The sequence below is a fragment of the Dendropsophus ebraccatus genome, unplaced genomic scaffold (assembly GCF_027789765.1).
Source record: "Dendropsophus ebraccatus isolate aDenEbr1 unplaced genomic scaffold, aDenEbr1.pat pat_scaffold_687_ctg1, whole genome shotgun sequence".
NCBI lineage: Eukaryota > Metazoa > Chordata > Amphibia > Anura > Hylidae > Dendropsophus > Dendropsophus ebraccatus.
The window spans coordinates 28,039-55,134 of NW_027210286.1; the positions used below are offsets into that span (position 1 = coordinate 28,039).

General features: G+C 40.9%; 1 protein-coding gene across 1 annotated transcript in view; it reads right to left on the bottom strand.

Annotated features, from left to right (window-relative positions):
- Positions 1-9,842: 9,842 nt before the first annotated feature.
- Positions 9,843-27,096, bottom strand: part of LOC138778797 (receptor-type tyrosine-protein phosphatase zeta-like) — a gene marked incomplete at its 5' end in the record, with an annotated part of 38,605 nt that continues 21,351 nt past the window's right edge. Inside the window, 5 exons of the mRNA XM_069956533.1 lie at positions 9,843-10,786; positions 13,056-13,191; positions 21,009-21,151; positions 22,692-22,838; positions 23,070-23,198. Coding sequence (XP_069812634.1) covers positions 10,649-10,786; positions 13,056-13,191; positions 21,009-21,151; positions 22,692-22,838; positions 23,070-23,198 — 693 coding nt within the window. The remainder of the gene's footprint in view (positions 10,787-13,055; positions 13,192-21,008; positions 21,152-22,691; positions 22,839-23,069; positions 23,199-27,096) is intronic.

Consider the following 27,096-nt stretch of genomic DNA (forward strand, 5'->3'; position numbering starts at 1 on the left):
AACTAGTCTGCCCTTTCTCCTCTGACCTCTGGCATCAACAAGGCATTTCCGCCCACAGAACTGCCACTCACTGGATGTTTTTTCTTTTTCAGACCATTCTCTGTAACCCTAGAGATGGTTGTGCGTGAAAATCCCAGTAGATCAGCAGTTTCTGAAATACTCAGACCAGCCCTTCTGGCACCAACAACCATGCCACGTTCAAAGGCACTCAAATCACCTTTCTTCCCCATACTGATGCTCGGTTTGAACTGCAGGAGATTGTCTTGACCATGTCTACATGCCTAAATGCACTGAGTTGCCGCCATGTGATTGGCTGATTAGAAATTAAGTGGTAACGTGCAGTTGGACAGGTGTACCTAATAAAGTGGCCGGTGAGTGTATATGTATATATATATATATATATATATATATATATATATATATATATATATATATATATATATATATATATATATATTATATATATATGTGTGTGTGTGTTTGCTATATCTGTATACACATCTGTATACAATATTTGTAGAGCTTTGAATATTTTTTAATGTAAACTGAATTATTATGGCAATATCCCTACTCTATGCTGCTGTGAGAACACCCTACCAGATGCACATTTACATTGTGGGCTCAGTGCAACTTAGTACAATGGTTATCTGTAAAATTAACCATGAGGAGGAAGGTAACTATATATAGGTGATATGATAAGGTGTGAATTGTGGTTTTTATAGGGTAATATTTGTGCATGTCTGCACACATTTTTCAGAAATACAACATGCAGAAAGGGAATTTTATCTGTGTCTGTGTTTTTTTCTTTTTTACTATAGAATATGATACAGCGTCCAAGTGTAGGTTTGCCACACTATTGTAGAGGACTACAGCACTAGAGCTGCTAACTAACCGCTATTCTTGTCAAAATGTTGTTTTTTTAATTATTCACTTTAAATTTATTATAAATTTAATGTCAATTTATGCAGTGAATAATTTCAATACATTGTCTTTCAATTTTAGGCCATGGGGTATGAACATCGGCCATTGTTTGACATGACTGTGTCAAACAATGGCCATTGTCTTATATGTTCACCCGGTTGATACTGCAGTATCGGGCAGATGAACATAATTTGATTATAATTGGAATGCGGGCACATTAGGGTGTGCCCGCACTCCAATTTGTCATGGACCACAGTGTAAAGTATGGCCAGGAGCCGTACTTTACACTGTGTGCAAAGCCTACTTTGTACAGCCGCTGTTCACTGAACAGCAACCATACAAAATAGACCTGTCAATTATTTTGTGCAGCACTATACACTACGCCGTGGTTCCATGCAATGCAATTAAGTATTGCTGTTAAACAACGGCCGTTGTTTAACAGCAAATTCAGTGTAACTATATCAAAGAAACAGCTATGCCAAATACATAAACCATAGCACACCGAATAATGTAATAAATAAAAGTACTTTATTATAACAGGTACAATATTAAGTATTACTGATCCCACACACTAAAAACAATTAAAATATAAATCCCACAGGGGGGTACCCGGTATAGTACCACCCACAATGACACCCCAGTCTAAGTATGTCACACACCCTGTATGAATAAAGTGCACGTGCAATGCGTTAGTGTTCTATAACATGGTACCAGCAATCCACAATAACAATAAATAAATGCACTATGAGAGGTGTTACCTAATAAATAAGAAAGACCATAAGCAATATCACCTAATGTATAAGAAGTCGTGTACAAAGACAGTGAAATCAAAATCAGACCAAGATAGTAAGATACCACCATAAGTAGCAAACAACAGGGTGGTGATGGGGTGTCAAGAAAAAGAGGCTCTTTTTCTTGACACCCCATCACCACCCTGTTGTTTGCTACTTATGGTGGTATCTTACTATCTTGGTCTGATTTTGATTTCACTGTCTTTGTACACGACTTCTTATACATTAGGTGATATTGCTTATGGTCTTTCTTATTTATTAGGTAACACCTCTCATAGTGCATTTATTTATTGTTATTGTGGATTGCTGGTACCATGTTATAGAACACTAACGCATTGCACGTGCACTTTATTCATACAGGGTGTGTGACATACTTAGACTGGGGTGTCATTGTGGGTGGTACTATACCGGGTACCCCCCTGTGGGATTTATATTTTAATTGTTTTTAGTTTGTGGGATCAGTAATACTTAATATTGTACCTGTTATAATAAAGTACTTTTATTTATTACATTATTTGGTGTGCTATGGTTTATGTATTTGGCATAGCTGTTTCTTTGATATAGTTATATTGGTTTATATGCTTACCATTTAGCACCCATCATTTACACTGGGTTGTGCATGTCCAACACTTTTGCTTGCAGCAAATTCAGTGTGTTAACATGGCCTTAGAATGTATCATTGTACCACCTGCCTAAATACAAGTTGCTGTCGGGGAAAAAAATACTTGTGGGCTGTGTTATAGACAGAGGAGTTTGGTAGGTGAAAGTTATTTGCATAGGCCCCTTCATTTAGGTGAATGGTGGGGTCACTGTGGTTGTACTTGCTCCTGGTTTAGCTGTATGTTCTATCTTGTTAGGAGTTAAAAGCACAACAGCAAACAGTAGTACGGCTAAAACCATGAGCGTAAATGGGAATGTACTGTACCATAGTGTCTCTGACGTGTCAAAAGTTTTAATTATTTGGGGTCAGTGACACTTAAATTAAAAATGCACAGGCTTAACAATGGCTGAAAATGGAAATTCAGTGTCATTGTGTGTATTTTTGATACAGCTTTATGAACAGTTGACATTGTATCACAGTATGGTCCAGTTACAGTGGTCTTTACTGGGCCATTATAACTTAAAACCACATTCAACATAAAATGCTGCAGAAACAGAAAAACCTATCCAGCGTCAAACCCTTGTATTAAGGGGAATCTGTCACCAAATTTATGCTGCCCTTCCTGAGGGCAGCATGAACCTGTTGCCTAGGACCCGGTTTTCTTTATTCATGCCATCATTCTGATATAATCCTTGTTTATTATTGCGGACTACTGAGAGAGTGCATGCTCAGTAGTCCGCGATATTTATGATTTGCAACTCGTCCCACCTGGCCACCAGTGATACACAGTATTGACAAAACACTGTCAATTAGAAATGAGCAAGTTAACTGTACATACTAAGTGAATCACTTTGTGTGCCACTCTGCTGCTTCTCCCTGGATGCCTGAAAAAGCTAGATCCAGTCCTGGGAGAGGTTTCACATAGCTGCTTATCAGCCTGCTGCCTTTGAAGTCTAACTAAATGATTTGCTTAGGGTCCATTTACACAGATTATCTGCCAAAGATTTGAAGCCAAAGCCAGGAATGGATTTGAAAAGAGGAGAAATCTCAGGCATTCCTTATGACCTGTTCTGTTTGTTTTCTGTTTCTGGCTTTGGCTTTAAATCTTCGGCAGATAATCTTTCTGTGTAAATGGACCTTTAGTCTGCACTGTTAATTTGCTCATCTCCACTGCCAAACCCTGGGGGGTGGGGGACAGTCTGGAGCCACTGCTCACAAATATCGAGGACTGCTGAGCACATACTCGCTCGTTAGTCTGCAGTGATTAATAGGGATTATTATAAATACCAGGTTTAGTCAGTGCAATTAAATTTTTTTTGTTAGTGTATTTACTGTAAAGGACACTGAAGAAGATCCTCTCCTCAAGATACAGTGATATATAGCTTTCAGCTTCTATTTCTGGCTTTGTAACAACTTTATCTGTATTAGTTAATTAGCTAATTTACTTATGGTATTTATTTTGGGGGCTTCAGATTTCTCTAGTTTTCTGTAAAACTCGTGGTCTCAGGTTAGTGTTTTCAACCTACAATGATCACCCAGGAACAGACAATAATGTGATTTGAGAATCAGAGCAAAGATAGTTCTGATCTGATTACTGTAAATCTACTGTACAGTCTGGACAAGTGCATTTATTTAGTTGCAGCTGAGTTCTCATGCTATGCTAAAAGCTGTCTCAGAAAAGCATGTAAATATTTCCCGAGCTTCTCTGCTGAGCGCTCCATGCTGTTTCTGTGATGCATCTCACGGTCTCTGGTAAAATGCACTTACACTGCTCCTAGATGATTTGAAAGCCTCAATTAAAATAAGCACCGTTTGCCTTGTTTTCAGTTTAATACATGTGATGCCTGGCCTAACACATCTCTCGGAAGGTTTAACAGTTATTTTATCTAAAAGTACGTCTTCTACAATGCCGTGCTACTTTAAAATGCCTGAATATGGATTACATAAATCTTTTTTCAACATTGATTTATTTTTTTCTTTTTCACAAGAGTCCTGATAAAAAAGGATTTTAGGTTTGAAACCACAGGAGGTACTACCGGTCCTTGAGGCAAAACGCAGCAGTGAATGAACAAATTTCTTTTATGTAGACTTCCCAATTAAATTGATTCACGATAACTGAGATGTGGGAAAATGGAATGAACTGAATAGCTATGTTTTGTACCTACCCTCGAATACCTAATCTAATTTTGGGCCTTAATGACTAGAATATTTTACCATTTTCATTTATTTTCATATGGTATTCAAACACTTGTTTTTTAGCCTATTTTTGGCATCAGTGCTTGTCCTGTCACTGAGTACCTTAAACGCCGCAATCGCTATAGATCACGGCGTATAAGGAGTTAATGACAAGCAGCTGCGGGATCGCAGCTGCCTGTCATCCTCGGCTCCCCGGACACTAATGTGTGCGGGACCACTCTCACTGCAGCGGTCCCACACACATCTAAAGCCCCTGAAGTCAGGAACGTGCATATAAAATTCTGCCACAATTAGTAATACAGATGTTCCCCAAGATTATTGGCCTTCTGATGGGGTTGGTAGATTTATACGTTTTAGGGAGTGCATAAAAAATTTCATCAACTGTAATCAAATTTTGATTTTCTTTTTTTAGCAGAGAGTAATAATTGTTTCAACTCTTAAATATATTATTTAGTAGCATCTGTACTTAGAGTCTCATATTAAGAGCTGTTCTCAAGAAGGTTGTGTAACATTTCAACATAATCTTGGCTATTAGCACTACATTGCCAATTTTATTAGAAAGCTAGATCATGAAGTTGTTATAAGGGCCCTATTAGGGCCCATTTACACAGAATGATTGCACAGAACGATCTGCCAAAGATTTGAAGGCAAAGTCAATGGATTTGAAAAAGGAGAAGTCTTTCCTTTATGACCTGTTCCTTGTTTATAGTCTCTTTCTGGTTTTGGCTTTAAATCTTTGGCAGATAATCTGTCAGTCAATCTTTCTGTGTAAATGGACCCTTACATGGAGCAATAATCAGATCATTGCTATGTGTAATAAAGACAAAGATCAGACGATACAACAATCATTGGCTGATCATGTCTTTTAGACCTGAACTAAAATCATTGGCTGCTGGGTGCCATCGCAAATGATGTCCATATAGCCCTTTCTCCGCAATTATCTGGTGAAGATGTCAAAGATTGAAAGAAAAGGGAATCCCATACACCTTTTAAAAACTTGTGCAAGAGCCTAATGGTAACCCTCCTTATAATTGGGGGAGAGAGCCTGGTGGTGACAGCTATAAAATAGAGGGCGAGAGCCTGGTGATGACCCACTTGGTATGGCCCACCTTTTCCCTGTGTCCACACCACTGATACCTGCAGCCGGTGCTTTAGATCCCTTCAACTCTGAAACGCTGGGCTCAGCAGTTGGACCAGTCATTTCCTTATCCACCCCCTCCTTACTACCCTGAGATAGTGTTTTCCAAGACACCAAACGTTCACCTTCCACTATCTTCTCTGACTTTCGTGATTATGTGGTGGCAAATTGACAGGCCGTGTTATTCACCATCCAGGTCAACATCTGCTTGCATTGCTTTGCATTCAGTAGTAGAGTACTGTGTGTCCCCACTAACTGGTAGCGGTGGCCAGGATATTACATAAGCTGTGTTCTTGTCCCTCAGCAGCAGGCTCTGTTATAACTCACCTAGGCCTATGGCTTTGAACCAGCACCCTCATCAGTATGCCCACTTCCTTGCCCATGTCCTTGTCCCTTTACACTAGTCTTTCCGATGTTTTCTGTCATTAGCAGATTACACTAGTATAGGGGGGTGTTTACTCACCACCACTAGATTGTCACTCTAAGGTACTGGTTAGACTGTAAAATACTGTATGGCAGTTTTTATGTTTTCTACTCCTACAAAGGACTTCTGGATAGTTGCGGATATAACTACAGTATTACTAGCTATATATACGGTTTTGTACAATACTGGTATATTTCATGGGATTAGCTTTTTTTAAATTACACACTCAGACTATTAGTCCTAAAAATGACTTTTGGACAGTTGTGGATATAAGTGACTATTACTAGCTATATACCAGTTTACTATTCTGTACAATACTGGTATATCGTATGGAATTAGCTCTTTATCAGTCACACTGACAGACTACTAGCTTTTTAAAAGGACCTTTGGTGTTAGGTTGGGTGAACCTAATTGCCTGCCTGACTACCCACTCCTAAGCCTACTCTACCCCTTTCCCTGCTGCAGCAGCATTCCCTGACAACTAACAGCAAGCAACCGAGTCAAGCAGCTGGAGAACTGGGTCTATGTACACTTGGTTAACCCGATGCAGCCGGCCAATTACTGCTATGCCAGCACCCAACATAGCTGGTGAGTAGCGGGACATCCCAGCCCCTTACCTGCAATGTTACTAGAGCACCACACAGTATTCATTTAAGTATCGACCACTTTTGAGTACCATGGTACTCAAGCAAATAGTGAGCACAAATGGCCATGTTCTCTCATCTCTAGGCACCATGGCTGCTTCTTAACATTGTTGGAGAATCTTAGTTAGAATTCCTCTGCAACTGCCATTTGTGAAGGGCAATTTTTTGTGTGAATAGGTAATTATCCTTAATCTAGATCTAAACAAGATGTCGTCAAATTTAGGTGTAGGATAAAAGATAGCCCTTTATTTAATCGTAGCACTTTACCTTGGCTTTATATGTGTGAGGAGAGGTTGTTGATGTGTAATGTATCTTAGCTCCTGTTTGACTCTTCCTTCATTATCACTGGTGGCATCTCTAAAAAAGTGGGTAACATAGAGCAGATGCAGCATTAAATATGACATTCATGCCCAACAACTTTTAAACTTGCAGCCTTGTTTCAAATTGACGTGGCCTAGAGTGTCTATGCCTTAACCTTGCTACGCCTCTCTGTCCCTCCTACCCACCCTCTTCACTATTAGGAATGGCCCTAGCATAATTATAGTGTTTGAAGAAGCACTATATTGTAATCCGTCTTCTCCCGTTTCTTCTTCCACCCATTCTTCTGCGATCAGCCCGAACCGTTTTGTGCACAGACTCCATTCAAACTGCGTTTCAAAGCCCTCGGCGGTGACAAATGTGCTATCTATTTTTGGTTTCGATCGGAGTTGTCGTTAAGAAATTTATGTTTAGACCCCTAATTTCTCATAGAAAATAATGGCCCATTGGAAATAATGGCCACACTGTAAACGCTAACAGCCAATCACAGAACATATGCAAATAGCTGAAATATAGCAGCCAATAGAAATTCTAAGGTCTTGTAAGTCAGTGCCTCACAACATCCACACAGTCACATGTCCACTATCGGCCAATAGAAGATGTAGAAGATGGAAGGTCCTTAACGATTTTGTCTCACTGACATGAGTAAGATTGTCATGGTAACCGAGCAATGATCTTTACCATTATAAGTAGCAGAGTTCAGTCAGTAAAATAGCAGAGCTGAGGCAGCCGTGTAGCAGGGACGGTACCCAAGTCGCTCTTAAAGGGACGGTACCCAAGTCGCTCTTCAAGGGTCAGTACTTAAGCTGGTCTTCAAAGGATGGTACCGAAGTCTCTTTTAAAGGGACAGTACTTAAGCTGGTCCTAAAGGGACAGTATAGGTCACTCAAAGCATTTTCACCAAAGTTGCTCTTAAAGGGATCGTACCAAAGATGCTTTTAAAGGGACTGTACCAAATTTGCTCTTAAAGGGAAGTTACTGTTAAAGGGGCACTCTTTTCAAGCACTATGTATTTCTCTGGAAATGTAAATCTAGTTTCTCCTATTCCTCAATTGTCTGAACACTGCACAGGTTGCTTAACAATCCAGCACATGTGAATAGGAGAAAACCTGCCTGGAGCATTACTAATGATGAGGAGAGTGAGGGGGAGGGATGGAGAGCCGTTGTTAGCCTAAAGCACAGACACTCTAGGCCACGCCAGTTTGACACATGGCTCCTCTCCCCGTGCTGAAGAATGAACGTGGACAGAGCTATATTCAGAGAAGAGGGGGTGGAGCTATAGGCTTGCAGAGCTGTGATGTCACTGCTGACCCCTGTAAACTGGAAGTTCTTTATGTTAACAAACACAAATCCAAAAAGCAGCAACAGCGGAGGATGCCCGGGGACACTGGGGTGAAAAATGTTAGGGGAAACAACTAAAGGAAAGAGATGGATTACAAATTATTCCCTTTTCCAATAATAAAAAAATGTTGGACAACCTCTTCAAGCAGCAAGCCAAGGAATGGAGTGAACAGTCGCACGCTGCTCCCAGCTATATGTAGAGATTGTGGGGGCCTCTGTATTGAGACCCTACTATTTAAAAAAAATGTTTGACATGTTACACAAACATGAATAATCCAACATCATCCATAGCCAAATACATGTGTGTGATACTAGTAGGAAAAAAAGTTTGGGGTACAAGATTCCAGCACTGCCACTGCATGCAAAACGATTGCACCAAAATATGAAAAAGCGATTGAGTACTTTATTCAAAGTAAGCACGAAATTGACATGCTTCGGGAGTAACTCTCTCTTTCTCAAAACACATGCACATCTGTTCTAAGGAAGGGAGAATTACTCACGAAACATGTCAACCTCGTGCCGCGGTCCCTGGTGCCGCTTGTAGCCCGGGACCACGGCTATTAGCGGGCACGGTCCGATCGCCGTGCCCGCTAATTAAGTATTCAGATGCAGCTGTCAAAGTTGACAGCTGCATCTGAATACTAACTGCAGCCTATTCCCTGGTGTTTAGTGGGTGGATAGCCCCTACGCGACGCGATCGTGGAGGGGCGATCCCTGCTTCTGACCTGGGCCGGGGTCTGCGCCGTAATGGCGCTGATCCCGGCTCGGCACTCTTTTGTTTTCGGCTGCAGCAGCCAAAAGCAGTAGAGTGCCTATCTCATTGATCTATGAAGTATTACTATACTGCATAGATCTCAATGAGAGATCAGTGTGCTTATACTAAAAGTCCCCCAGGGGGGCTTCAAGTATAAATATAAAAAAAGAAATAAGTGTTATTATTAGTATAAAGCCCCCTCCCCTAATTAAAGTTTGTATCACCCCTCTTTTCCCATAATATAAATAAATAAACATATTTCATACCGCCGCGTGCATAATCACCCAAAATATTAATTTATCACGTTACTGATCTCGCACAGTAAATGGCATAAGCGCCAAAAAATCCCAAAGTGCAAAATTGTGCATTTTTGGTCGCATCAAATCCAGAAAAATTGTAATAAAAAGTGATCAAAAAGTTGCATATGCACAAACAATGTATCGAAAGAAAGAACACATCATGGCGCAAAAAATGACACCTCACAAAGCCCCATAGACCAAAGGATAAAAGAGCTATAAGCCTGGGAATAGAGTGTTTTTAAGGAACATATATTTGTTAACAATGGTTTGAATTTTTTACAAGCCATCACATAATATAAAAGTTATACATGTTATATATTGTTGTAATCGTAACGACTTGAGGAACATATATAACAAGACAGTTTTACCCCAGGGCGAACAGCGTAAAAACAAAAAAATTTTAATTGACCCAGTCCTCTAAGAGTTAAGCTTCTATGTTTTCTAGAATGTTTTTAAAGCTTGCTGTCATTATTTTGTAAAAAAACAAAAACATAGGTATAGTTTTGGCAAGACCTCATATAAGACAAACATCACATAAAGTAAAAAAGAATTCATAAGCCCAATTTACTTGTTCACACTCCTGTACTGCAAACCATTTTGAAGATTTATTCCATAACAATGTTAACATTCCATGCAAACCAGTGGTAATAACGTCATTAAAGACATGCATAAACAGGTCAGGACAACTAGGTACAATAAAAACAAAGTATATCAATGTAACAATGCAAATACAAGTAACTAGAAAACTGACTCTGTGATGAAATATAAAAATCTACATTTATAAATATAAATTTGGTCCATGGAGTCACAAACAGTATTTACAATAAATGTTAGTTCATTACTTCCTTAACACGGCATAGCTTCTTCCTTGAAATGATGTATTATTTACAATTTAATATTAAAACTACAAAACTACTAAATGTAAGCATTAGCACAATAAAACACAGTATGTATTGGCGCTGGAAAAGTACACAGCTATAAATATCAAGAATTTAAAGATTAGAAATGTGCTAGTAGTAAACTAATACTGAGTAAATATATTAAACACCATTTATAAAACACTGCCATAGCCAATTAAATTAATCATGAGGCGACCGATTACAAAATCTTCCCCAAGGCACACATTAGTAATTGTGGGTAGTAAGCAAAAGTCATTTACAAAAATAGTGCTGGAAGAAGTTTCAGACAGATACATGGTGAGCAGCCGAGTACTTCTCATGTTCAAACTAGAGATTCCAGGCTCTCTGATGTGTTTCCATCTGGTAAAGCAGATCCATTGCTCTCCATACTTGCCACCTGTCCCTCCTGCCTTGTGCTCACAAGACTCAGGATAGCCTGATATAAGAACTGAAACTGCTCCTATAAAATGTGTGGAAAGCAATACATTATTATTGACACATTTATAATCTTGTATTTATTTACATTGACATGATTATAATTATTACTTTTATATAACCTGGCAGTTGTTGCTTGTCATAATCCATGAACAATAGTTAAAAACAAGTTAACAATCTAATCAACAAGCAAGCCCAAATCACAGGCATTTGGCTCTGGCAAACATAGGCGTCTCAGTGCCATTCTTTTGCATTTTAGGTCAGGGGATGACCAATATGATGGTTACCAAGAAATCACCATTTACCTTCCTTCTAGTCAATGAGACATTTTGTCCTCTCTCTGCCTTTAATTTCCTGTTTTATCTTTTTGTTTTTTAACTCTTCTCAGATCAAATATCCTTTATTTTATGTTAAAGTCCTGGACTGCATGCTTGAGGTTTACTGACCAGTGGTTTACAATATTTTTGATTCGCTAGTCTTCCAATGATTTATTAAATCTTCAATTTATAGAAACATAGAAGACCGTTGGTAGAAAAAACACTGATTCCACTTATAATATATTTTATCAGAATTTTCTTAGTTGCAATAAATTTTCAACATCAAAATCACCACAGTGAAATAGAAAAAGCTTGCCCTGAGGAGTGTGACGTGTGGACGTGGATCCTCAACTAATGCCTATCTGTGAGTGCAGCTGGTTGCTATTTCACTGTGTGATTTTGATGTTGAAAATTTATTGCAACTAAGAAAATTCTGATAAAATATATTCAAGTGGAATCGGTGTTGTCTATTTTTCATTGGATTGCATACGGGATAACAAGCTCCCGTTCAGACACATTCTTGCCAATTAAGAACAGTATTAGGAGTGTGTCGATTTTTTTCATCTGTGTATTGGCAGAAAAAGACCACCTGGTCCAACCAGTATGCCCTTTTAGTATTTCCCTTCTTATTATCTTAGGATAGATATTTGTTTATCACAGGCAGGTTTAAATTAAATCACAGTAGAATTACCAACCACATCTGCAGGAAGTTTGTTCTAAGCATCTACTACTCTTTCAGTAAAATACAATTTTCTCACGTTGCTTCTGATCTTTTCTCCAACTAACCTCTCACTGTGTCCTTTTTGTTTCTTATTAAAAAAAACTTTCCTTATATGTTAGGACTTTAACATATGTAAGGTTTAAAGGTTTATGTCTCACATTTCCCTTCTTTCCTCCAGATTATACGAATTTAGTTCTTTTGGCTAGTTTCAGACATACAAGATCACAGTGGATTTCACACTGTGAGTTCAACAGCGCAGTCCAAAGCGGGACTTGAAAAAGGGGTCTGGCACCCCAAAATACATTGATCCTTAGAGTTCGGATAAAAGATCATTGATGGTTACACCCTATTGACACCCTACAATCTGGTAGCACCACAGAAACCTTCCTGATCCATGGTTAACACCACAAATCATTATGCCTTTCCTCTTTCTAGGGGTTAAGTCCAAGTCTCACTAACTTCTCTATCAACTCTTTATAGAGGAACTGTATCAAAGGCTTTGCTGAAGTCCAGATAGCCGATATCCACGGCACCATCTTCATCCAGCACTTTGTGACATAATCTAAGAAATTAATGAGATTAGTCTGACATGATCTGCCGGCAGTAAAACCATGCTGGTTTGGATCCATCAAATTGTTAATTTTTAGGTGATCAATGACCTTTTTTCACTATTTTCACTTAATTTTTACTACAATGTCATGCTACCTGGCCTCTTCTCAATTATATTGTGTGAGGACATGGTGAAATTATTTTATGCAGACAAAAATGCCATAGGAAGCTGAGGCCTACTATTTTCTTGCTTAAAAGAGTTATGCAGTGTTAGAGAAACATGGCCACTTTCGTCCAGAGACAGCACTACTCTTGTCTCCAGTTTGGGTGGGGTTTTGCAAATCAGTTTCACTGAAGTGAATGGGGCTTATTGCAAAGCACACCTGACTTGGAGACAAGAGTGATGTTCTTCTAACTCTGGATAACCCATTTAAATAATGTTCTCCAGTGCAGTGTAGAGAACCCAACTGAGGGTAGGAATATTGTACATGTTGGTGATCTGATCTTAGATACACTTAAACTAGGGTCAACTTTTATAGGAAGCCAAGTTATCTACCAATAAGCTTTTGGTGTACGGGGAAAGGGGAGGGGGATCCAAATAGATCAAATAACTTCTCTTGGTTTTACTCTAAACAAAAACATCTCAACTGGCATGCATTTACCTACATTGTAGGCTGCTCTGATTTGTTCAAAGACTATATACTTACTAGGTCTGTAAAAATCCCTGGTCGCATCAGATTAATCATCTTGGTCACCTGATAAACATCTACAGAGTTTTCATTCTCTAGTTGTTGCATGAGAGTAAACAAAGCACAGAATGTTCCTGCTGTCACTCCTCCATACCTGAAATAAAATGTTGTACATATTGAAAACATATCTATAATTACAATTCCTTGATGTTAAAATGTATATGTCATTTAAATTTTTTTTTTTTTTTTTTTTTAAAACAATAATTTTTATTGTCTTTTTTCGAAAAGTGTACAGGCCATGTCATATATAATACAAAAGAAATAGAGAGTTGTACACGTATATACCATATGAGATATGAAAGAGAGGAGACACCTACATATACAAAGTCAATTGCAAGTCCCAGGGTGTGAAGAAGGGGAAGATATTACGACTCCGGGATCCACGACCCTCTGTTCCCCCAGGTGTCTCTCTAATTCCATGTCAGACATAAGTGTTAACCTGAACTTGGCCCTTAAACCGGACCTTCTTATCTAAGCAACTACGAGACAGTTTATAGCATCTCAACTGGTGACCAATGGATCCAAAACAAACACACAACTCACACAGACCCACCAACAGACGTACCCAACAAAGAACACACACACAGAGACAACGAAAATCAGCCTGACCAAGACATAACACTTAAGTGACTTTTAGCACACCCAATGTGCCTTTAAGATCTTCCGTACAGTACCATTCTGAGCACCTAAACTGTAGCATAATCTCCCTCCTTTCGTCCGGAGAAGATACTTTTTCTAGAAACGGTCTCCATTTATGAAAGAATTGTTTAGTGATCCTCCCCATGGATCGTAACGTGTCTAGTCTATCAATGTGAAGGAGCATTCTCAACTGATCCGTCACGTCTGAGATTGATGGTAATGAAGGATCTAGCCAGCGTTTGAGTATGCACTTTTTAACTGCTAACAACGCCACATGTATACCTTTGACTGCCACCAAGTCTTGAGAATCCTCTCCAGACCTTCTAGTGACATAGTGGAATAGGCAGCCGATAGGTTGGAGTGGTATTTGAATTGACCAGACTTTGTCAATCAGTTGCAAAGACTCCTTCCACAGTTCCTGTACCGGAGAGCACAACCACATACAGTGGAACAGGTCTGCTTTCTCTAGGGAGCACTTGGGGCAGGCTCTCAAGTAATGCACAGGGGCTTCCTTATATGAAAACTGGAATGCATAAATGGCTTTATGGAGCAGTTTCATGTGCATTTCCCTCCATACTTCATTTACCATTGCCGCCCTAACATACTGTATCCCTTTCGACAGTTTAAGCGAGAGATCCTCCACCCGCAGGGAAGACTCCCAATGGCTAAACATAGTCTGGATCAGTGGTGTTAGGTGTTGGGTGTTCAAGACCCGGTATATGTTCGCCAACGACTCAAGGGTCGTGGGGGAACCCATGATCTCGTCAAATTTCCCGGCCACCTCAATTTTAGCAAAGTTAGACACTAGGCCTCCCAAAAACGATATCATTTGATTGTAGTAGATGAAGTGACCCCCTGGCAAACGGAATGTTGCCCTGAATTGTTCCCAAGGAAGCAAGGCTCCTCCTCCCGGCTTCAAGAGTTGGTTCACCTCCCTGATGCCCCTACTCCGCCACACCGATTCAACTGGCGCTGGAACGTCACCTCGAAAGGTTGGATTTCCCCATAGCGGAAGATATCTAGAGAGAGAGAAGGGAAGCTTATACATTTTCCTCGCTGCCTTCCAAGCCGCCATGGTATCTCTGAGTACTACATAGGACTTAAGATGACTAGGCAGGTCTTTGATTTTCATATGTAATAATGTGGGCAGTGCCCATGGGTAGGCTAAATTGGTTTCCAGCTGATAATTGGAGAAATAGCTGGTCCCATGGATCCAGTCTCTAGTGTGGCGGAGCAGGGATGCCAGGTTATAAAGCCTGATATTTGGCATGTTGAGACCTCCCTGGGGTTTAGGGGAGCATAACTTATTGTACGCAATCCTTGGACGTTTGCCTCTCCACATAAAACGCGTGAAGGCTGATTGGAGGCAGCGTACATCCATATGTTTAAGTAATAATGGTAAAGTCTGCAAGGGGTACAGTAATCGTGCAAAGCTTATCATTTTAATAAGATGCGCCCGACCAGCAAGTGAAAGCGGGAGTTCTTTCCACTTATCTAATTCCTTGATAATCTTTAGGAAGAGAGGAGGGTAGTTGAGTCTGTATAATGAGTGAGAGGTGGGGCCTATTTTAACCCCCAGGTATGTGATGGAGGTACGCAATACCTCCACCCCTGTTGACCGCAAGACATCGTGGTTAGAGGGACCCAGGAGTAGGAGTTGGCTTTTAGTGGGGTTTATTTTATATCCCGAAAAGGAACCCAGATACTCTAGTGTTTGGAGCGTGGGTGCTAATTGGTCCTCTGGAGACCCCAGGCAGAGCAGTAAATCATCAGCGAAGCATAGTAATTTTATCTCCTCCTTCCCCACTTGGACCCCTTTATAAAGTGGGCTCGACAGCAGGTGCCTTGCCAAAGGCTCTAGGGATAAATTAAATAGCAGGGGGGATAGTGGGCACCCCTGTCTTGTACCCTTTTCTAAATGTATAGCATCTGACAAGAAACCCGGTGTGGAGACTTTGGCCTTGGGGCCTATGTATATGGCCTTCAGGTACTGTCTGAGCAAGCCATTGAACCCAAACTTATCCAGGACCATGTCGAGCCACCCCCAGCTGACGTTATCAAAGGCCTTTTCGGCATCAACCGACAGGAAAGCTGGAGGGTGCCCGACACGGTGCCCGGACTGGACTGCATCCTGGACGGCAAGAATGGATCTAATATTTGTAACCGCCGACCTCCCCTGGGTAAACCCCACCTGGTGTGGTCCTAGAAGTTTTGGCATGACCCCCATTAGTCTATTAGAGAAAAGCTTAGAAAGAATTTTTAGGTCTAGGTTAATTAAAGAAATTGGGCGATAAGATGAAGGCAATGTGGGGTCCTTGCCGGGTTTATTAAGGACTTTTATATAGGCCGTGTTGCTCGAGGAAATGGTCCCCTCACCCCCCAGGATGGCCGTGTAAACAGACAAGAGAGTCGGTGTTATGTCGTCCTGGAGATGTTTGTAGAATTCAGACGTGTATCCGTCTGGGCCTGGGGCCTTATGATGCTTCAGAGCTTTAATAGTCTGGCTTATCTCCTCGGGGGTGATGGGAGCATTTAGCGTTTCCAGGTCGTCTTGATCTACCGTCGGGAGATTTATGCCGTCCAGGAACCTTCTCCCCTCCTCTAGGTTCTGTCCCCCCTGTTTGTATAGCTGTGAGTAGTATTCCTGCAGAATACGGTTAATCTGCCTAGGGTCTCTAGTAAGCTTCCCCTTCCCTCCTCTGTCTCGCAGTTCCAAGATGTTATTGGGGTCCCTATAACCCTTGGCCAAATTGGCCAATAGTTTGCCTGATTTATTTCCGTATTTGAATAAGTCAGTTTTTTTTTGATCCCAAAAGAAAGTTTCTGTCGCCTCCGCTGCCCTGTCCATGTCCTGTTTAGCTGCCACCCAGAGTTGTCTGTGTTGGTCTGTCGGGTTATTTAAGAAAGTGGTATATGTGGTACGTAGTCTGGCCGTAGCCTCATGGAATGTCTTCTGATTCGCCCTCCTCTTTCCCAGCCAGTAGGATATAATCTTCCCTCGCATCACTGCTTTAGCCGTCTCCCATAGAAGTATTGGCTCCCCCCCATGACATGCATTGTTGTTCAAGAAATCCTTCCACCATATAGATAATTGGGAGCAGAATACCTCATCTTTCATCAGGCAATTCGGGAACCGCCATAGAATGTCAGAGCCCTTGGGGTGAGCATCCACAATTGAGATACTTACTGGGGCATGGTCTGAAATTAGCATGTCATGGATATCGGAGGCCTCTACCCTAGCTAGGAGGGGGCTAGATGTCAGGATATAATCCAACCTTGACCAAGATTGGTGAGGGTGCGAGAAATGGGTGTACTCACGGTCCGCTGGGTGGTAATATCGCCAGGAATCAGTGAGAGCAGTGTTTTCCAGGAACTGGGAAAGAAGAGGGCGAGATGGTCTGGGTTGGTTAGTTCTTGGCATCGTGCGTTTCCGATCTTCCTCCTCAGACAGGACTAAGTTTAAATCCCCACCTACCAGTTTGAAACGTTCCCCGTCCGTTAGTATTTTCTGCTCAAGGGAGGAAAAAAAGGGGGCATTAGTGGAATTTGGACCATACACCGAATAAACATTCAGTCTACCACCTGGAGTATCTAAAGTGGCCCTACAAACCCTCCCCTCTTCATCATGCCAGGAATCAAGGAACATATGCGATAAGCGTTTATGAATTAAGATCAGTACTCCACCTTTACCCTCCTTTGCTGGCGAACCCACTACAGCACCCACCCAGAGGCGTCTCATCCTAAAGAAATCTTTCTCCTCAAGATGAGATTCTTGTATCAGTGCAATATCCGTCCTAAGTTTTTTTAAGTGTCTAAGCACCATGAGGCGTTTAGTGGGGGCTTTAAGCCCTTTTACGTTCCAAGTGGTGACTTTCATAGATGCGCCAGCAAAGGAGCAGGGCGTATGTCACAGTTATTAGGGTACCATACAGTAAAAGATAGGCTGACCTCCCAGACAACACAAAGACACAGACAAAGACACATATAGATCCATTGGCCACTCACCCACACATATAACAACCAGTAATACCCACAAAAAATAACCTGTGTTGTATCTACAGAAGAAAACCAAGTAGAACTTGCGAGAGATACATGTAATGAGCTTCTCTTTTTTCGCTCACTTCGGGGCCCTCGCATAACCCCAACCACCAAAACCCGTGGGAGAGCCAACCAGGCCCACGCTGCTATATGACCGCGCAGCGTTCTAGCGTATGTGGCCCGGCAAAATTTACCGTACCCATTAAGACCTCCATATCAGGGGGGGGTGGGGGACAGGAGGGAAGAGAAGGGGAGGAAAGGAAAGTGGGGGAAGACAATACACGGGGGAGAGGGGGGAGAGGGAAGGGAAGGAACGGAGAGGGAGGGAGGGAGGGGGCGGGAAGAGAAGGAGAAAGGACAAGTGCCATTCTCTATGAGATTACAGCGGTTCCTCGTATCTGCTGGAGCTTAACTACTAGGGAGCTATAACACACGGAACACAGTACTAATCCTAATCGTTATTCACCTCCTAGTCATGTATATTTATCCTAAACACGCTAACTATTAACTAGGAAGAATAGGTAAGTCTTAACTAGACCATCCTGGTCATAACACTAAATGTAAAGAAAGGACACCCTCATCGGGCATACTAAGAATTTTCCTCCAGGCGCAGCCATGTAGCGCCAATCAGTCCATGGAGTCTGCCGACGTCTTGGGACTGTCTGTACGTCTCCTTTTAGCTGAGTCCGGGACTTGCGCTGGATTCTTGGACAAAAGTTCCATAAACTGCCTGGCTTCCTCCGGGGACTTAAACGATGTGGAAGAACCGTCCTCTTTGTAGATGACCAAGGTCGCTGGGAACTGTAAGTAGAATCTCCTTTTTTGCTTGAATAGCTCGGAGCACAGTGATGAGAAGGCTCTGCGGCGTTTGGAAACATCTGCAGAATAGTCGCTGAACAGGAGGACCTTATGATTCCTGATCTGGATTTCTGTAGTGGCCCTCTTGAAGTGGAACAAGATGTTCGCTTTGTCTGCGTAGTTTAAAAACTTGGCTATGACCTGTCGCGGACGATCGCTTTTACCCCGCAGATTTTGTGAGTCTTTTCCCGCGGTGCGAGTTAATGGCGGACCTAGGCGGTGTGCCCTTTCCACAGGGCAGGGTTGCTGCAAGCCCAGTGCCTGTGGAAGTTCAGTGGCGCATATTTGTGCAAGCTGGGCCTGTGGTATAGACTCAGGGAGCCCGACAATTCTTAAATTGCTCCTGCGGGAGCGGTTCTCGAGATCTTCCGTTTTATCTCGTAAGTCATTAGATAATTTAGCCAAGTCACCCAGCTGGGCTTGTGTCTCAAACAGTTCCTCCTCAAGGGTGACCACTCTTTGCTCCAATAGAGAGATTTGAGCAGCATGCTGTTTCACCTCCTGCTGTATCTGGGTTAGGGCCGCTGTGACCGTGGAGCCCAGGGAAGCTATTAGATCAGGGGCAAGTATCCGGGCTACTTCTAGCGCTATTGACTTGCACGATACCTGTAGTCCCGGGATAACCGGTTCCATTCCTGACTCTGCTGCAAACATGTCTTGGCTGGCTTGCTGCGACAGAGGGACGCCCGTCTCCTGCGTGTCAGGGGATACGAGGGCTGCCGCCGCCATCTTGGTCTGCTGGCTTCCCTTCCCGCCGGATTTGTGACTCTGCGCCGGTGTGGATACTCGGCCCCCCGTCTTCTGGACGAACCTGTCCATATAGCTGGTGAGTAGGTAGGAACTTAAGCCGATCCTAGCCTAATTCTGGCAAAGGTTAACTGGGGGGGACGCGGTTTTTCGCCTGTCAGGACCGGAGCAGCTCTCACACGCGTCCTGCCATGAGCGCGCCGGAACCGGAAGCTCGTCATTTAAATTTTTTATTTGCAGAAATCAATAGTACAAGCAATTTTAAGAAACTCTAATATGTTTTATTACGCAATAAAGCTTCTTTCTGTACTCACTTCTTACCATGTTCATTATCAGGCAAAGCTGTCTTCATTACAGAAGAGCAACATAAAGACAGGTCCATTGTAACCTATGGAGGGGGATGAATGAGCAGGATGAGGAGATAAGCAGCTCTGCTGTTTGGAGACTGGGCAAATAAAACACTGAATTCACAGGTCAGAAAGGTCAGTGTAGTCTGTGAATTTGATATGAGAAGATTCCAGGATGATGTGCTGTGCAGGGCTTTTGTCCTTTCTGTGCAGGGCTTTTGTCCTCTCTTCCCCCTCGGCCACTCCCCTCTCCATAGACCATAATGCACACAGAAATCCTTCTTCTTCTGAAGTGAGGGGATGAGGCTGCAAAACAGCTCCAGTACATAAGGAAATTCTTTTGCTTAATAAAACCTATTACAGAGTTTCTTAAAATTGCTTTTACCCGTGATACTTATTGATTTGACATGTAAATAAATTATGTAAATGTTAAATTATGTAAAAGTAGTTTAAGGGGTATTCCACTAAAGAGCTAAAAAATGAAATGCTCCCAAACCTAGCTGGTCTTACTCATCTATATATCTGTTATTCACAGCCACTCTAATGGTATGAGTATGGCAGTGTGGGATATTTAAGATTCTGAGGGAACTGGGTTATGTCCCTTAAGCGTATCCTCTCTATAACACATCCCCTTGAGTTAAGCATACTCCATTATAGTGCAGTTTAACAGGATTTTTTTTAGGTATATACAGCAAACTCCAACAGAAAAAAACATCAGTGGTGACAGTGATGCCCTGCTTCCTAGCACCCACACAGTTCCTAGCACACTCCTCTTGTGGCAAAACCAGCTCCTGGCCTGTGATCTCTTGTTGCTGTTTTCACAATAAGGGGCCCTTGCACACTGAGTAAAAGAGGCTGAATTTACGAGCGTAGTCCATGTGTAATTCTGCCTGTCCTATTTCTTCAATGGGATTTGTCTTGCGCCTCTCCTCTCCGCTCAAAGAATGAACATGTTTTGTAAATTTACAAATTCCATTGCAGTCACAGTGAGAGGATCAGACAGTGTCAGGAGCTGACATTTAAATGCTGGAGTTAATGGCGGGCAGCAATGTGATCATTAACTGTGAGGACCTGGCTGCTATCAGCCGTCTTTCCTTACTCTCTATGAAGCGAGCTCGGCTCCTCAGCTAGCTTCATAGAGCCCCTGTGTATTATGACATGCCGTGACATCACGATGCACAAACTCACTGCTTTTCATGTCATTTTGCGCTAAGGGGTTAAAGAGGCAGACCTGTCACTGGCATAAGTCACAATAAAAGGAACATATAAATTCTGAACTTACTCATCATGTACAACAATAGGTCCATCTTTATTAGCTGCTTCCTCCTTGATGAGATTAATAAGCTCAAATGTCTTACTTATTTGACTGTCAGGATTTGGCCACTTTGGACAATGGAAATGTTTCACTTCCAAAACATAGTCGTCCTGTCAAAAGAGAGTTCACAATATTGCTATAACTTTTTTTCTCACTATAAAACATAATCAGATGTGCATAAGTAGTTAAAGGGGTTGGCCACTTTATAGTAAAATTGCTCAGTGTACAGTATTAGTTGGTGTACTCACTGTATATACTGACAGCAGCTCCCTGTGTACCTCATAGAGCTAATATCAGACTCCCCTCCTCCAGGCTGCCCTGCTCTGTGGTGTTTTGGTTCATAAGATTACTTACATGGAGAAGAATGTGACCATGCCCCGCCCCCCTGTGTCCACCACTGAGCCTGTATATGTCTATGGAGGACACAGGGGACAGGGCATGGTCACATGCTCCTCCATGTCAGCCATCTTATGGACTGAAACAAAACAGAGCAGGGCAGCCCAGCCTGGAGGAGGGGAGTCTGATTTTAGCTCTATGAGGTACACAGGGAGCTGCTGTCAGTATATACAGTGAGTACACTTTCTAATACTGTACACTGACCTATTTTACTATAAAGTGGCCAACCCCTTTAAGAGAGAAAACGAGAGAGATATGAAGATAAATTACAAAATAAATTTACACTGATCACATTAAAGCCACCTTCCTAATATTTTTAAGATCCCCCTTGTGCCACCAAAATAGTTCTGATCTATCAAGGCATGGATTCCGCAAGACCACTGAAGGTGTCCTGTAGCCTCTGGCTCAAAGATGTTGGCAACAGATTCTTTAAGTTCTGCAAGTGGTGAAGGGGTGTCTCAATGAATCAGACCTGCTTTTCCGGCACATCTAACAGATGATCAATGAAGATCAGAGGAATTTAAACACAAAAATTTAGCGGTGTGGCCTCTTCCACCAGGAAATATCATAAAGAAGTGTACTCGGTCTCCAAGAATGCTTAGGTAGGTGATATGGGTCAAAGTAAGGCTCCACATCAGTTACACCCTAACGCTAACTGGACTAAGGCCAGAAAAGTGTCATTTTGCCCTCTGTCCAGGTGGTTTTCATTTTTCTGCTGGATGGATTAGTGTACATCTCTGCACTATTTCATACAGCAGGATACTGTAAAAAAGACATATACTAAGTATTAGTGTATTAACATGGGAGTCTGTGTATGATGGATTCTACAAAGTAACATCCATCATAGCTATATCCTCTGATGAACACACACTCCCCACCGGACATCAAAAAAACATGATGAGAAAAGAGCCTAACATCCAAAGGAATGTCAGGATCCAAGCTTTCCCATCAGAACATTCTTCCATGGCCCAGTTCTGATACTCTGACCCAGGCATCTAGCTTTACAACTTGCACTTGTCAAAGTCACTTAGATTCTTAAAGGAGAAGTCTGGCAGGGGTGTGAAAAATCTATTCGGAAAGGGGGTGTGGAGAACATAACAAAGACAGTATGTTGACCAGACCTTGTGCCCGCGCTCTGCCACATCTTGCTCATCCTTCCTGCTTTCAACAATCAACTTTAAGAACTGACTGTTCACTTGTCAAATTTCTCTCTCCCCTGTGGATGACATTGGCAGTACAAAGCTCTGTATTTACCTGGGTAGCTTCTAAAATAAAGTCTTGGATTATCAGTCTCTCCTCATTAGAAAGACAAACATGATCTTCTCCAGCCAAAGAGACAGTGAAAGTTTCACAGGTAATTGGTTCATCTCTGTTTGGCCAATAAACAAATTCATCTTCAGCCTAGACAAGTAATAGCATTTTAAAATAAATTTTTTTATTCACATTACATACTTGCATAGTCGATGCACTACAAATAAATATTAATTAAACAGTATACTAAAATCTGTAGTACACATTTTTATGTCAAATATATCACAAAATCAGAAACAAGGACAGGTCATGTAATATGCATTAGTGATTGTGTTTAGACAGAAACATTTCTGGTCAAACTGTTCATGAACTGAGACTCACCATGTTCTGGTTATCAGGAAGCATTACAATTATCTGAGAATTGTGGTCCCAGATCATCCTCCAGAAATCTTTTATAGTGTGTAATAATGGGTGCTGTGTTATAATGAATTCATTACTTTCATGGTATCCCTGCAGAGAAAATATTTAGGTATTAATTATGTACATACAATGCACATACATGTAAAAATAAAAAAATCAGAGCTTAGGGTACCTAAAACCTTAAAACAAGTGTAGTGTAGTTATCTGTACAGTCTACAGAACCAGTGCTTCACTCAAAGTAATCAGAAACCTAATGGAAACCAGTGCTGCACTAAAAATGATCAGAAACCTAATGGAAACCAGTGCTGCACTAAAAATGATCAGAAACCTAATGAAAACCAGTGCTGCACTAAAAATGATCAGAAACCTAATGGAAACCAGTGCTGCACCAAAAATGATCAGAAACCTAATGGAAACCAGTGCTGCACTAAAAATGATCAGAAACCTAATGGAAACCAGTGCTGCACTAAAAATGATCAGAAACCTAATGGAAACCAGTGCTGCAGTAAAAATGATCAGAAACCTAATGGAAACCAGTGCTGCACTAAAAATGATCAGAAACCTAATGGAAACCAGTGCTGCACTAAAAATGATCAGAAACCTAATGGAAACCAGTGCTGCACTAAAAGTAATCAGAAACCTAATGGAAACCAGTGCTGCACTAAAAATGATTAGAAACCTAATGGAAACCAGTGCTGCAGTAAAAATGATCAGAAACCTAATGGAAACCAGTGCTGCACTCAAAATGATCAGAAACCTAATGGAAACCAGTGCTGCACTAAAAATGATCAGAAACCTAATGGAAACCAGTGCTGCACTAAAAATGATCAGAAACCTAATGGAAACCAGTGCTGCACTAAAAATGATCAGAAACCTAATGGAAACCAGTGCTGCACTAAAAGTAATCAGAAACCTAATGGAAACCAGTGCTGCACTAAAAATGATTAGAAACCTAGTGGAAACCAGTGCTGCACTAAAAGTAATCAGAAACCTAATGGAAACCAGTGCTGCAGTAAAAATGATCAGAAACCTGATGGAAACCAGTGCTGAACTAAAAATGATCAGAAATCTAATGGAAACCAGTGCTGCACTAAAAATGATTAGAAACCTAATGGAAACCAGTGCTGCACTAAAAGTAATCAGAAACCTAATGGAAACCAGTGCTGCAGTAAAAATGATCAGAAACCTGATGGAAACCAGTGCTGAACTAAAAATGATCAGAAACCTAATGGAAACCAGTGCTGCACCAAAAATGATCAGAAACCTAATGGAAACCAGTGCTGCACTAAAAATGATCAGAAACCTAATGGAAACCAGTGCTGCACCAAAAATGATCAGAAACCTAATGGAAACCAGTGCTGCACTTAAAATGATCAGAAACCCAATGGAAACCAGTGCTGCACTCAAAATGATCAGAAACCTAATGGAAACCAGTGCTGCACTCAAAATGATCAGAAACCTATCGGAAGCCTATTGGAATATAGTCGCATAGTATGGTTGTTAAAAGACACATGTCCATCATGTTCGACCATGGAAAGGATATGTCAGTGGAACCCATGACACTATTCTGAACAGATATAAGTCAATAGAAGCCATGAAATTAAGAGGAATTCACAAATCAGGTGATGTGTTTATTTTTACCTACAATAGTACATGGGGTGTGATGTGCCTAGCCCTAAACAAACATTGTTACATTATGTTTACCAATCCAGTTGTAACCTGAAAACCTGAAAGATCTATTGGTAAGAAAACACTATGTTGCTTAGCCAACTAATCCTTTTAATTCTAGAGGACCAAGAACTGTGTGTTACCCATATGACAGCTTGAGAGGGCAACAACTTTCTATTCATCAGATGGTAAGAGACAGTATAGAATTAGAGAATGTATTTCCTGCAGCAGACATGTGATATATTATGGTACATGTGGACGCAGCAATATGTACAGTATATTGGTCTTAGGTCCAGAGGATTACGAGTGAGGATTAGAGAACATATCAGAGGCATTGTGACATCAAAAGAAACACATGCTGTGGAACAGTTGAAAACAGTACTTCAACACTTTAAATTGGTCCATAACAGTAACCTAAGATCTTTTATGGTGAAAAGGATACAGATTATGCATATGAGATCCTGGCACAAAAATAATACCATTGGATAACAACTTTAGGTACAATTTTTCCAATTAGCCTGAAAGAGAAACTTAGCTTTGTCTCATTTGTATAATTATGACTGTTGGAATCCAATTTTTTAACTATGGTTTTTCTAATTATAGTTATGTGTTATTAATCTGTGCTGTTTTTAATGAAGACCCAGAGTGGAGATTTGGAAGAGGATAGGTTGGAAGAACTTAGACTTTTTTTGTGAAGTAAAGGAAAATACTTTCAATGCAATAATCTTATTACACATTTTAAAAAAATTGGGGGGAGCAATTCACATTATATACCGGTTTTGTGTGTTTTTATATTTAGGCTACAAACACACACAGGTTATTTTGGGAAAACTGCCTCTGCAGTTTTTGTGCCAAAACCAGAAGAGGATCAAACATAAAAAAGAAGTACAAGTCTTCCCTTTATATTGTCCATCCCATTTGAATCCACTTATGGTTTTGGCACAAAAACTGCAGTGGGAGTTTTCCCAAAATAACCTGTGTGTGTTTGCAGCGTTATGTTTAATCTATTACATGGCACTTTGTTACTGTGACTTTTTTTTTTAATCTAAATGCACTTGCAATTGTCAATTGCTATTTTTGATGGCACTTGCACTTTTGTGATATTATTATTGGTAATTTATGACTTCCTGTATTTTGCACTTCAGCACTTTGTACACTTTTTTATTTTTGCAGCACATATATTAGATTTTATGCAGGTATTAATTTTTTTTTTAATGGTGGTTATTTTCTTTCCTTTATTTGATGTGACGTTTAATAAATTTCTTTTAATAAATACATTTGCCACATCTTATTGCTAGATCCTCCGGGCAGCCCATAGAAGATAGTGGCGGTCTTCTGCCGCCGCTCCTATTCCTCGGAGCGATGACAGCAGATCGTTGCTATCTTAGTCTTTGTCTTTCAACATGTTAAAGGACAACTCCGGCGGGACCCCCCCAAAAAAAAAAAAAACACACACACACACAGACACCAGACCGGGGCCAGACCGGGTATTTAACCACATTACAAAGTTATATAACTTTGTAATGTGTGTTAAATAAGCCAAAAAAAAATTTCGCCGGAGTTGTCCTTTAAGAGACAAAAACAGACAATGATCAGCCGACATTGTTCATGGCGGCTGATCGTTGTTTTTTTATTATGTCCGTAATTGCCAATATCGACCAACAATAGTTTTGTGTAATAGGGGCATAACTCTTCTTTACATGCTGGAGAACACCCTCAGGGCGCTTTAGCCCCATTCACATAATACCAAACAGGCTGTTAACAGATCTGCCTCAAAAGAAAAAGCAACTTTTTGAAGGAACAAGTGAACTACATTTGGGTTTAATATGTTACAAAAGAAACACTGATCTCTCACTACATTCCTAGCCCCTAAGGCTATGAAAATGCCACAATCTGTTGTAACAGTAACATGAAGAAAATAATGTGAAGATTGTCACATTGAGGGTCATTTAGTCCTTATTAGGATTCTAATGTGGCAATGTACTTTATGCTTGAGATCACTCGGGTAATATGGCACTGAAATAATTAACACTATTCAGATTTTTCTTTAGAACCCAATAAAAATGATGCTGCTTTGTTGCTAAGAATGCCACATCTGACCTTCAATAAACATGACAGAGAAGCAGCTGTGGATGCTATTCATTTGCATCAACAAACCTTAAGCAATTACTTTATCAGAAGCAAACAGTTTAACAAGCAATAATACACATTATATTATCTATCATCATTTCCTGTAGGAAAATTAATATTTAAAGTGTTATTATAACTTTCAAAACCTAAATGTTCAATGTTCAAAACCTAGATGTTATATAAAGCAAGT